The sequence below is a fragment of the Durio zibethinus genome, chromosome 9, assembly GCF_047325235.1.
Source record: "Durio zibethinus cultivar Kanyao isolate XHJ-2024 chromosome 9, ASM4732523v1, whole genome shotgun sequence".
NCBI lineage: Eukaryota > Viridiplantae > Streptophyta > Magnoliopsida > Malvales > Malvaceae > Durio > Durio zibethinus.
Genome location: NC_143170.1, coordinates 2,532,702 through 2,545,001, shown reverse-complemented (window position 1 = coordinate 2,545,001; position 12,300 = coordinate 2,532,702). Strand labels below are relative to the sequence as shown.

At 34.4% G+C, this 12,300-nt stretch overlaps 2 protein-coding genes across 2 annotated transcripts; one reads left to right on the top strand and one right to left on the bottom strand.

The window, feature by feature from the left end:
- Positions 1-101: 101 nt before the first annotated feature.
- LOC111315335 (axial regulator YABBY 1-like) lies at positions 102-2,898 on the top strand. The gene is made up of 7 exons (XM_022916986.2): positions 102-399; positions 600-755; positions 950-1,067; positions 1,826-1,874; positions 2,045-2,120; positions 2,328-2,402; positions 2,541-2,898. The coding sequence occupies exons 1-7, from the start codon at positions 304-306 to the stop codon at positions 2,607-2,609; spliced, it is 639 nt and encodes a 212-aa protein (XP_022772721.1). The 5' UTR covers positions 102-303; the 3' UTR covers positions 2,610-2,898.
- Positions 2,899-6,407: 3,509 nt separating this feature from the next.
- Positions 6,408-11,142, bottom strand: LOC111305608 (monocopper oxidase-like protein SKU5). The gene is made up of 10 exons (XM_089765431.1): positions 10,893-11,142; positions 10,655-10,796; positions 10,263-10,372; positions 9,892-10,162; positions 9,633-9,771; positions 8,663-9,029; positions 7,912-8,277; positions 7,741-7,819; positions 6,893-7,092; positions 6,408-6,794 (listed from the first exon to the last, which is right to left on the bottom strand). The coding sequence occupies exons 2-10, from the start codon at positions 10,793-10,795 to the stop codon at positions 6,692-6,694; spliced, it is 1,776 nt and encodes a 591-aa protein (XP_089621557.1). The 5' UTR covers position 10,796; positions 10,893-11,142; the 3' UTR covers positions 6,408-6,691.
- Between the last annotated feature and the right edge of the window lie 1,158 nt (positions 11,143-12,300).

Sequence of the window (12,300 nt, the reverse complement as noted above, 5' to 3'; positions counted from 1 at the left end):
TTTTGAAATAACTCTAACAAGAAGGAATAAAGAAAAGGGAATTTCTCTCTCCTATTTGTTTTTTTTTTCCTTCTTTTCTCTCTTTTGCCGTCTTGTATCTAGTAGACCAACTAGATCATCCATCTTTTCTCTCTTTCTTTCCTCATACTCGTTCTCTCTCTCTTTATATCACAACTCATAATCAAGAAAAGCAGATCCAAGGTGGTGGTTAAGCTGTCATTCTATCAATCAATCAATCTAGCCCACCAACGAGAGCAATCATCAATCAATTTTAAAAGAGAAAGGAAAGGGGAATCAAAGAAGATGTCTTCCTCGTCGACTACCTTGTCTTTGGACCACCTCCCTCCCTCGGAGCAGCTCTGTTATGTTCATTGCAACATTTGCGACACTGTCCTTGCGGTATTCTTAGCCACTGTTTGCCTTCTTTGCTCATCCTCAACTTTCCCCTTTCACTTTCACTTTCCTTTTGTTCACCAATGAGGGTCTAACTTAGGGCTGTCTTTTTTTCCTTTTCTTTTCTTTGTTAAGTCCTTTCTATATAGTCTCCTTTATAAGGGTGATGTTTTTCACTTGGGGATTCTTTGTTTTGTGGTATGTAGGTCAGTGTTCCTTGCACAAGTTTGTTCAAGACTGTAACGGTTCGATGCGGGCACTGCACCAATCTTTTGCCAGTGAACATGCGTGGGTTGCTTCTGCCATCGGCTAATCAGTTTCATTTGGCTCACAGTTTCTTCTCTCCTTCACATAATCTTCTGGTATATATATACATATGATGATATATATAGGGAATTTTAAGACGACCATAATTTTTTTTCTGATTAAGCTGCTAAACATTAGTAATTGGCTCTTAACAAATAAGTGGTACTACTGCTTGTTATTCGTACATTCATAGAATCCAGAGAAATGAATTTTTTGTTTTAAACCTGGTTTGATGCCTTTGTTAATTCAGGAAGAGATCTCAAATCCTACTCCAAACTTTTTGCTTAATCAAACCAACACGAATGACTTCGCCATACCCACTCGTGGAGTAGCTGATGAGCTTCCAAGGCCTCCAGTTATCAACAGACGTAAGCGTCCAACACTCTTATTCTTTCAATATTGTTTTTTCTGAAATTATTGAAACTGTTTTTGTCAAACCCACTGTGCACTTGTTTTGCAAAGATTCTCTAAATTCTTGCACTTTATATTCCTGTTCAACATACAGTGTTTTCATGTATGAAGAAGCAGGGAATGATCAAAACACTTGCAAAAGAAGGCAATGAAATCAGGCCATTTCCATTATTTCCACTCTTGCAATCTTGAAGGTGTTAAGACAAGAAAGAGAAACGTTCTTTTTTCTCCAATATACTAAGAACCCTTCAATGCCTGCCATCTCAGCTTTCTGTTTCTAAACCAGACGCCCTGATTTATTATAAAAAAACTTTTCTTATCTTTTCATTATAATTGGTAGTCCAAAGTCCTATATTACTTGAGCACTATATCACCATCCCCAGGAACCCTGGATGACATAATAGTCAGGCTTTAAGTTCTTGTATCCTTGTTATTGGTAATTATAATTGATCAAAGGCTTAGCCAACTTTCATAACAGGGAAACATCACTTGATAGTTGTGCCCTTTCTTTGAGCTAGATCAACGTGCTTCAGTAAAGAATGATAGATCATTTTCTTTTTCTCCCGGAAATGTAAAAGAATCTTATGAAAACATTGAATAGTAAAAGTTACAAAATGATGGTGAAGTGACAGTAGAGGAAAAGATAAAAAAGAAAGAAGCAGAATTCCACTAAAAGTCAGTATAATGTGATTTTAATGTGTCTGTCTATGTTCAGCTCCGGAGAAGCGACAGAGAGTCCCCTCCGCGTACAACCGATTCATCAAGTAAGCAATCATTTAAGGCAATTTCATTTTTTACATTTATATCAAATGCATTTTCAAAAATACATACATTCATACATGTATGTATGTGCATACATTTTTGTTTTGTTTCTTGAAATATGAAGTTGCTAAATTTGAATTTGGATTTGTTGAACGAATCTGATCCGCTTCAGGGACGAGATCCAACGCATCAAGGCTGGAAATCCTGATATAACTCACAGAGAAGCCTTCAGTGCAGCTGCAAAGAATGTAAGATCCAAGACAAAGAAATCTATGGGGATATACGGTTTTGGCTTTCTTTACCAAATTAGCTAGGGCTTCTTATATCATACAGAAAAACAAAGCTAGGGTTTCTTTTAATTTGTCTCCTTTCTTTCTTTTTTTTTTTCTCTATTCTCATATAAAGTCTTTTGGTGGGGATCTCTGACTGGTCCTATTATGTTTTCTTTTTGTCAGTGGGCCCACTTCCCACATATTCACTTCGGACTCATGCCTGATCAGACTGCCAAGAAGACTAACGTGCACCAGCAGGTGATTTTTGCACCCTTTCCTCCCCATGGCCAAAAATGTAAACCCTCCAAAGGAAAACAGTTGATATTGATAGCGAGCTTTCTAGACATTCTTGTTACTTAACTGATCGAGATTTTCTTTCCTTTCGAGTATTTGTAGGAAGGAGAGGATGTTCTCATGAAAAATGGGTTTTTTGCTTCAGCTAATGTGGGTGTCTCTCCTTATTAAGCAATAACCAGTGATCAATCGAGGCCGCTATTTTCCATTGTTCCTGTCTCTTGCAATTTGCTATTCTGCCATTAGGTCTCTTTTTCTTTCTCTTTCTCTTTCTCAATCTCTCAGTGCAGTCTTAGTTGCAGCAAGCTTATGTTTTGTTTGAAAAACCTTTCTACCTCGAATTGCTTGGAAAAACCTTACTCTTAGTTTCTCATTGTTGAATCTTTGCTAATCAACTACTACTAGCAACTTCACTGTTTCATGTGTTTGACAATTTGTTAATTTTTCCTTTCTTTCGGTTAATTCAATAGTTTATTCTCTCATTTTTATTTGAAAGGCAAAGGAATTTTATTAATGGAAAAAAGGTTCAGCTAAAGAGAACTAGAAGAACTAACTTACATCAGGAAATAAAAACCAGAAACTCTTGAGCTCTATCCATCCCTGATTTAGCTAGTGTTGTTTTAAGGGCAACTTGATTAGACACGTTAATAAAATGATCTTCAAACATGATGCGTCTGGCGTGGGCAAAAATAATCTTAAATATCAATGGCTCTTGGTCGTATTAAAATGCTTCTGTTTTGTTTTGGTTTTTTTTTTTTTTTTACAAAAGAAGTCAAAGAGTAAAATTAGATAAAAAATTATAAATGTTAAAATTTAAATTAAAATTGATTAAATATTATTTTTAAAAATGATTTTATGAATCAATCGAGTTAAGCAATTAATTCATATGCTTTTGATGTTACTAATTACTACATTATAAACTAAATTAGGATACCAAACTCTTGTTCTTAATTTGACTCAATAACTTTAAAACTATGAGAAGGTTTTTTTTATACAAATGGTGATGAAGAGTATATTCTATGCCATATAGTATTGGTTGGTAAATGAATGGAATTCCACTTAACGAACCCTTAAATTTAGAATTTTCGAGTGATATAAATAAGTAAGGATCAATTTACACAGTATAAAATTTATTTAGTTTTAAATATTTTTTAATCATTAATTTTAATAAGATTAAATTATTTTTCTTATTTATACTATTACCTCTCATCTTTTAAATCTATTAAAATCAAGAGTTAAAAAATTTTATAAAGCCTTTCTAGTTTTACATTGTGTAAATTGATATTAGCACTCTCTTTTGCTCTATAAATATTATCTTGTTTTAGTTATTCTAATGAAAATTAGTTAAAATGTCCCAAATTAGGGCTTCTAAATACACGAGTTATATTAAGAAATTAATAAGCGTATAATTCAATGGAAATTTTTAAGGGACAAAAGACTTCAAATATAACATGATCTCTAATCCCTTGCACTCCTAGGCTAAACGGAATTCATTAATAAAAAAAAAAAAAAAAAAAAAAACCCTTAATAAAAGTCAGAATTGCAAATTAAAGAAATTCAAAATTTTCAATCTAAGTCTTTGTTCATGATTGGAGTGCAGCAGTGCAGAAGCATTAATCAATTTGAATTGGAACTCTTGTCATGATTATTTTGTGGATTAATTATCTGACAAAAGATTCATACAATGGCCGGCAAATGAATGGAGGATAAGAGGGGGGCCTCATTAATGGAGAACCGTCAAGTAATAGACTCCAGGAAGCCATTGACGGCCTTCCCAGCCACTACCCACTAGGCATGATTGCTAATTTCCTTTACAGGCCAGGCCAGGCCAGCCCCTTTATATTGGTCCAGATAGCTAAGTGGGCTTCACAGGCAATCATTATCAGTTTTTCCAAAAAAAATCTTCTGCTTTTTTGCACTCGGGAGAAACAATGGTTTAGCTGATTGCTCAACCGATTAAAGGTGTTACCGGCCCATTTCCAGCTGATACGCCCAGCTCTGAGGCTGAGAAAAGCAGGCAAATAAAGGTAAGCAAAGAGGATTACGAGCCTTGTTCACTACTGGGGAACACAATCATACTATCATGTTGTGAATATTCATGATTGTACTTATTCTCAGGCCCGCACCTAATCCTTCATTTTTACAAAGCTATTCCAACGGAAAAAAGGTTTGCTTCAGCTTAAATTGTGTTTCATAGCAGAAATAGAAAACTTTTTGTTCATGAAGGTGTGAGTTTTTATAATGTTAATTACCATTAACCCCATTGATGCAAGACAAAAATGGAGTTATTTTATCAGAAGATGCTGGATCCAAGGAACAAAAATGGACCCAAACTCCGGTATTTATGACTCTGAAATCTGAATACGGATCTTACTGTAATCAGTTAAGCGTGAGTTGTAAAGTTGAAATAATGCATAGGATGCGCCCATTATGAGGAAGAGTAGTTTGATTCTCCAAAGTCTTAAACATGATAGCAACACTGTGGACCATGGACAATGGCTCTCCACCCAGAGTCTCAAAGTTTACTTTGTAAAGGGGTATTTCGTTCCATGTTGTTCCTCCCTCCCACTTGCCCTACAAAAGCAGATACCAAATGGCATGAAAATGCAGCCTTTCAACTCCAACATAACCCCGGTAGGCCAGCAGTTCCCATATCCAGCTTTTTAGAGAGCATATAGGAAGGATGGATTGGAGCATACAAAAAGAAGAGTCCATGTCAACTACTGGAGAGTATACTTTCTTTTAAATAATCAATGATATTAGGATTTTCTTATTCTGAAGGGAGCCTGGATCTATGGCGGCTGGAGAATATTGATTGTTGTTTTGATGGATCCAATTTAGGGTGGGCAACCCAACCTATCCCTGGTGGGTTTCGACTCGACCCGATCTTATAAAATCGATTTTTTTTTTTTTTTTGAAATCGGATTTCGGATCAAATGTGTCGAATAACATTAAAGAAATGTCGAGTTCGAATTTTAAACAAACTTAACTCGATCCGATATTATATAAAAAATAATTTTTAAATTAATTTTTTATTTATATATTTATATAATTATATATTTAAATATTTATATTTAAAAAATAATATTTTATATTTTAAAAATAAAATTTTGTTAATTTTAAGTCGGATCGAATTCGGGTATTGAAAAAAAAAAAAAAGTGGATCGGGGTCAAGTTGAATTCAAATTTGACGAATGTAAAAATCAGATCGAATTCAAGGCGAGCAAAAATCCGTTCCAACCTGACCGTTGCCACCGTAATTCCAATTTACTGCAAATGTCTATTAAAAAGGATTGTGCAGCATTTGATGTTTCTATTTGACAGAACACTGGACCAGGATTGCCCTTCAGTCTCAATCTCCAGAAGGGCATATGGGCAATCGAGCTGGCTTGGCAAAGTAAAGCATGGGGAAAGAAACCATATAAACCTGATGGAAGCATGATTTCCAGCTAGACTCGTGATCTTCTACCACAGATGGACCCTAAAAATGGGACAAGCATAACTTTTTATTTTCGTGGTGTCACTCTCAAGTTTAAAATCACGCGTGTTGATTTACCATTTTCATTCCATCTCATAAAACAACCACTCAAGCGTACATATTGCATCATTGCTACAGCTTTTTCTTTTGGGTGGAAGAGGGACAGGCACATTTAGACAAGGCCAAAAGTAAAGAATTAAACCCTAAACAACTACTTCACTAGTCATAATGTATGTTCTGCACAACAAATTTTTAACATATGTTCTGTCTGAAATAGCAATGTTGACCTGTATATAAAACCTCAAATGAATGACTATAATGATGGACAATGATCACTTACATTAGAAAGGGGCATCAAATGTGCAAGTTCATAATGCATTACGCACCCATCCATTCACAAACATATATACAATATATATATGCATATACATGCGTATATGTGTGCGCGTGTTGATGAATTTAAGCAAAGTGTGTGAAACAAGGCAGATATAGAGCATGAAAGTACACATAAATCTAGACACGAGGTTAAACTGTATTGAAAATTAATGAATTGTCATCGGTACATAAATTATAGGTTTTAAAAGAATGATGTTCCCAATAAATTAAACAAGGAACCCCGGCAGCATTAACAACATTGTAAACAAAAAAAAAAATTCATGTCAAAATCACCCAAAAATTCATATCCACAAGACTACACTTACACACCTAAACACACAACCACAAACCTTATGAGAAGCTAGTTTCTGACAAGCACAGACACCCCAAAAGAAAACCCCTAGCGTGAAAGAAGAAATAGTGCAGAGACAATCATCAGCACTGTGAAGAACAGTTTTGATTTACTGCCTGTGATTGATGTTGCCAAAGAGATATCCTGCGGCCTGAAAAAGAAACCAAGTATAATCAGAACTAGCCATAATCAATTTTTAGAGCAAACTTAAGACGGAAACTTCCATGTAAAATGACTCGTTTTGCATACTTCTGTAATTTGCTGAGAGCACCACAATAGAGGGCATTGTCTGGCATAGGCAATTCAGTTTTGTTTGTAGCCTCTGGATTGACAATCCTGACATATGTTTCTTGGCCAAGATACCACGAGTCGAGGTTTTCTGTTCTAAGATTCCAGACTCCAACATTGTCAAGTGATATCAAGATTGCTGTCCATGCACCAGGATAAACCTACAGAGACAGAGAGATTACATTTGAGCCTTCTTGACAAAAGAATCAGGTACTTCGTGAGTTTCATCTAACGAGGGAACTCAGTAGGATTTTTGGTGGCAAGTCCAAGACTAATATACTAAAGTTTAATGCTTAATGCATAAATGTTACCACAAACCACGGTGAACATAATCATTTATAAATGAACCCAGAAATTAAAGCTACCCAAAAATGGCAAATAACAACTTGATATATCCCGCTTGCATTGTTTATATCCAACATCATGAGAAGCAAGGCACAACATCACAGCAAAGAGATACCAAAAACGAATTTGCAAATGCTAAAACCATAAAAGCAGGGAAAAGAAAGCAAAAGCATTAGTTCAAGCTAAAATATTGTGTAAATGACAAAAAACATGTTTCCTCCTGAAATTCACAAGGGAAGCATCAAAATGAACCAGTTCAAAAGCATACTATCAGTGCAAACTAGGATGTCTCCCATACGTTATAATTACCTAAAATATTAATCTAACATTTGTATATGGACTCTAATCATTGAAACAGCTTTGTTTTATTAGAAAATATCAAGTCAAAACAAAATAATGCTAACTTGCCAAAACTTTAGAAGGAAGTATAACAAAACTAAAAACACAAGTCTCCAATGACCTACCTGTGCTGTGGTGCGGGCAATGCCATCCCACTTGTTATATGTGCCCCTGCTATTCTCTGACCACTCACCATAATCCATTCTACAACAAGATAATTGAAGAGTTTGTGCTAAAATCATAGTTCATAAGGATATGTTTATACGTGGTGATGTTTAAAGGAAACAAATTCCTACCCAACAACGAAAAATGCGTATCCACTCATGTGATAAGTCTGCATCTTGGTGTCATTGTTCTGTAGGATGACTTCCATAAATCCCTTATATGTTCCATTAATTACTGATGTTTCCATTTTAGATGGACCTGTAAGTGGTCTACTGGGAAAATCAAGCTTATATACTCCCTTAACTTTGAACTGGTCAGCAAGCCGGATTGGTGTAGCAGGATTTACAAATGATAACCCGCTAAGTGTCATTCGTCTTTTCCCATCAATAGTCACTGGTGACTTGTTTTTCAAAACAAAAATTTCAGTCACATTGATTGAACCATATCTAAAAGATCCCTGTGGGTTAGGGCGAGCACCACTGGCAGATACATTCCATCTGCATAATTTAAGCACAGAAAGTAAGAATGCACAACCAACTAAAGTATTCAGATAATTTCTTTTTAACATTTGAAGACAACTGACAACTAAAATAATACTAAAAGTACACATATTCTTCAAAATAATTCAGAATTCCATGACAATTTTCCTCTTCTAAATGATTTCACGCCTGCGATATAGACTTTCCTCTTCATCATAATGCAGTACTAGACATAAAAGGTATTCCTCACCTAATTTACAGGTTTTTGCTTTATTACTAAGTGAACTTATCACATTGTTTAAAGTCTCAATGAGTATCACCAAAAACAAGATACTCGTACAAGCAAAAAATCCAATGTGTGAGAAAAATGTGCTTGCGCAGTTGAACCACAATGAAAACCAACCTGATAGATCTAGCTTGGTTCATCGAAAAGGTTTTGTCATATTCATCCTGTGGTGGATCAGGGAGGGGACCAGATGCCTTTCCTTTTGAATTTGAATAATGCAAAATGGCAACACCAGTAACTCGTTTCCACTGTGATTCATTTACAAACCTGGCACTTGCTACAATGTAGTAATCAGTGCTTGCATTCTGATCTGTGGTTAGCAGAAAAGAATAAGACTGTCCTACGTGTATGTCTAAGCTAGTGTAGTTCTGCTGCACTGTATATGATCCCTCGGTCTCCGCAAGAAGCAAATTATGGCTCTGAATCCTGAAATTCAAGGAGGTTGATATTCCCACATTGTGCACTCGAAGGCGGTAAGTTTTCCCTGCCCAACATAATAAAGTAATGTTGTCATTTGGGAGCTTGAAAAACTCACCATAACATAAAAGGTAATAACTAATTCCAACTAGTCATATGTATGTATGCATTTAACTGGCAGTCCAACGTACAAAATTTATGGGTCAACATGTCTTTATGCTGTCATCAACAGATGCACACCAGAAATTGAAAGGCCAGTAGTGCTGCTCCAAAATTTACCATTAATATTACATGAAGTTATTGCTAATAATAACTTGGGAACTATTTATCCAAAAAAAAAAATAATAATAATAATAATAATAACTTGGAAACTATTAGTATAATTTGAGAATGAATAACTGAATATTCCCAACGTGGAAGGTAGCATGCCAGATGCAAAGCTCCACCCCGCAATTAAAGTTCAGTACATGCATTACTTGGAAAAATCTAAAATACAACTGCACTATAATATATACATGGTAATTACTTCTAAATTCTCACTCCCGGAATTAATTCCATTTTTCAGTCACTAAAACAACCTGTAATTACACAAGCAGTTGAGCTGACAGATTTATGAATGAGTAGCAGTTAGCAAATTATAAGTAAACAATTACTTGCATGAAATAATCACCTGGGTGGACGTTAATTGTTTCATAATCAATGCCATCAGGTACAAGAGTATCATTATATCGGTAAGGGCCTTTGCCATTAATAAGAACTCCATCCGGCATCCCTAAATCTTTTCCAGCATCAAGTGCCTTTCTCAAAGCCTAGAATCCAAAACAAGGTGTCATCATTAGACACATTGTATCCTACACCCCAAATCCAACCTTAAAGAGATAAAAAAAAAAAAAAAAACTATATATCCAGTAACTTAACAAAGGACTAACCGTGTGGTTGCGTGTGTACCAATCACCAATCAAAATGGTAATGTCCCCATCAGGGGTGTCAAAAGGAATAGGAATAATAGCTCTATTGTTTATAATAAAGCCGCCAAAACCACCAGCCGCTCTCTGGAAGTGTAGTGATGGGAAGTAGAAGAAACTCCCAATTTGGTCCTTAACCTGAAACTGGTAAGTCCAGTTCCACTTAGCAGGAATAGGACAATTAGTGCCAGGAAGCCCATCTTGCCATGAACTACGCCTCTGTTGAATCCCAGACCTATCTCACCCAACATAAAACCAAACAGTCAATTGCTCCGTCTATCTTTGTACTTTGATTTAACTTAACAAAGATTACTGCAAATTAAGTAAGATCCTACCAATGGATAAGTAAACTCTCGTCCAATTTGTTTCGAACATTGACAACGACATTGTTATTAGTAGTTGCATTGATAGTAGGGCCAGGAAACTTGTTATTTATAGCAATAACCTACAAAGTAATGCAGATACAGAAACAATTAATAGAACTTAAATAGCTCCACAACATTACTCCAAAGCTCACTTAACTCTCAAACACTAAGCAAAATACAAGTAAAAAGGAGTTACATTTTTTTTTCTAGATCTGAAGCTAAAAGTCGAAACTTTAAGCAATGTAAAGGCAACCCATTTCTCAGTTATGAAAGTTATGCAGAACCACATGAAAAAATGGTACTGAAAATAGTAGTAAGAGGAAGTAGATAGCAGAAGAAAGAGATGTAGTAAAAGAGCAGACCTGTTGGGGAACACCCAAAGGAGAAGCAGTGATGTAAGAGACTTCGAAATCATAGAAAACAAACGGATCCTCAGCAAAACACGAGGCCAAAAGCAGAGCAATGTGGATGAGAAACAGATCCCAGAACCTACTCAAAGCCATTCTTCAAGAAAAAAGGGTTAAAAAAAAATCTCTTTTTGGGTTTGTACTGGAAAATTTTTAGAGGGAAATCTTTGTTAAAACTTTGCTGAGACTTTACCTTATCTGGTAGTCAAAAGAAAAGAAGAAACCAGAGGCTCTAAGGACAGAAACTTTGAGAAATGAGAGAATAGAAACGGCTATAAATTTTGCTTTATGAGTTGTTTTTTCAAGTGACAAAAAAAAAAAGTTGAACTTTGAATGGGACCAAAAAGCGTTTGATTTATCCGTCACCGGTCATCATTCATAAGAGAAGGAGAGAGAAAAAGAGAAGTTTTTGGAGAGAGAAAGAGAGGAGTAGGCAGTTCACAGTTACATAGAAGTGGAAAATGTCAAAATGTGTGGTTTTTTGTACAAACATGCAATACTAACACAGACACGGCCCACAGTCCACATGGGGTTAACGCTGACGCGTTGCTAACATTGACGTATGTCGTCCGATGGTAAATGCTGGGACTAACGCCCATATCCTCCGAAAGGGCCACATGATTGCCAGCACACGATCGCATGTGGACCCCCCCTCCCATGAAATCAATTGCTTTTCGTTTGTTAGAAATCGCAGCTGCCTTCTTCTTCCCTAATATCCGCATGATATTTCGGTTTGACGGTTGGTTAAAAAAAAGCAAACACATGAAACCAACTGCCTCTTGTGTTTTGCTGCCATTGCAGCCACATCGTATGCTTTTTTTCAAATGTTTAGGGTTATATTTGGATCATCCTTAAAATTGATTTTAACGAAATTAAAAATAACGATGAAATTTATTATAATTGTAATTAAAAAATTTATTATAATTATGATTAAATAATTTAATAAAAATTTTATATCGAATTCATTTTATTAAAATTAACATTTAAATTCACTAATGATATAATAAACTCGATCACGTTGTATTAAAAATATGAAAATTTATATCTAATTATGAAGTATTGTTTTTTTTTATATGAATGTCTCGTAATTTTATTTTAAAAAAATATCTCATAGATTTAAGATTAAATATCAATTTATATATCATATTGATTTTTGAAATATTTCGAAATGAGATTAAAAATATTATAAATTTTTTCATTAAAACTTAATGTTCTTGTTAAATTTAACACGAAATATATAAATTCTACCAAATCACACTAAATATTAGATAAATTCAATATAAAATAGATTTTAAAATTACATCAAACATTGACATTCTAAATAGGGCTCTTATTATGTAGCATTTAACTATCGTAAGATTTTAAATATAATTTTTATAATATAACATTTAATTCTTATCTAATTATCATAATATAACACTTAATTTTTATTTGATTGATAATTATTTTGATATTATTTAAAAAAATTTATACTTGATTTATAAAATATTATCTATTTTAATTTTAAAATTTTATATTTATTTTTTAAAAAATATTTTATAAATTTAAATTTATATATTATAATAAAATTTTAAAATATCTCAATATAAAATTAAAGTGCG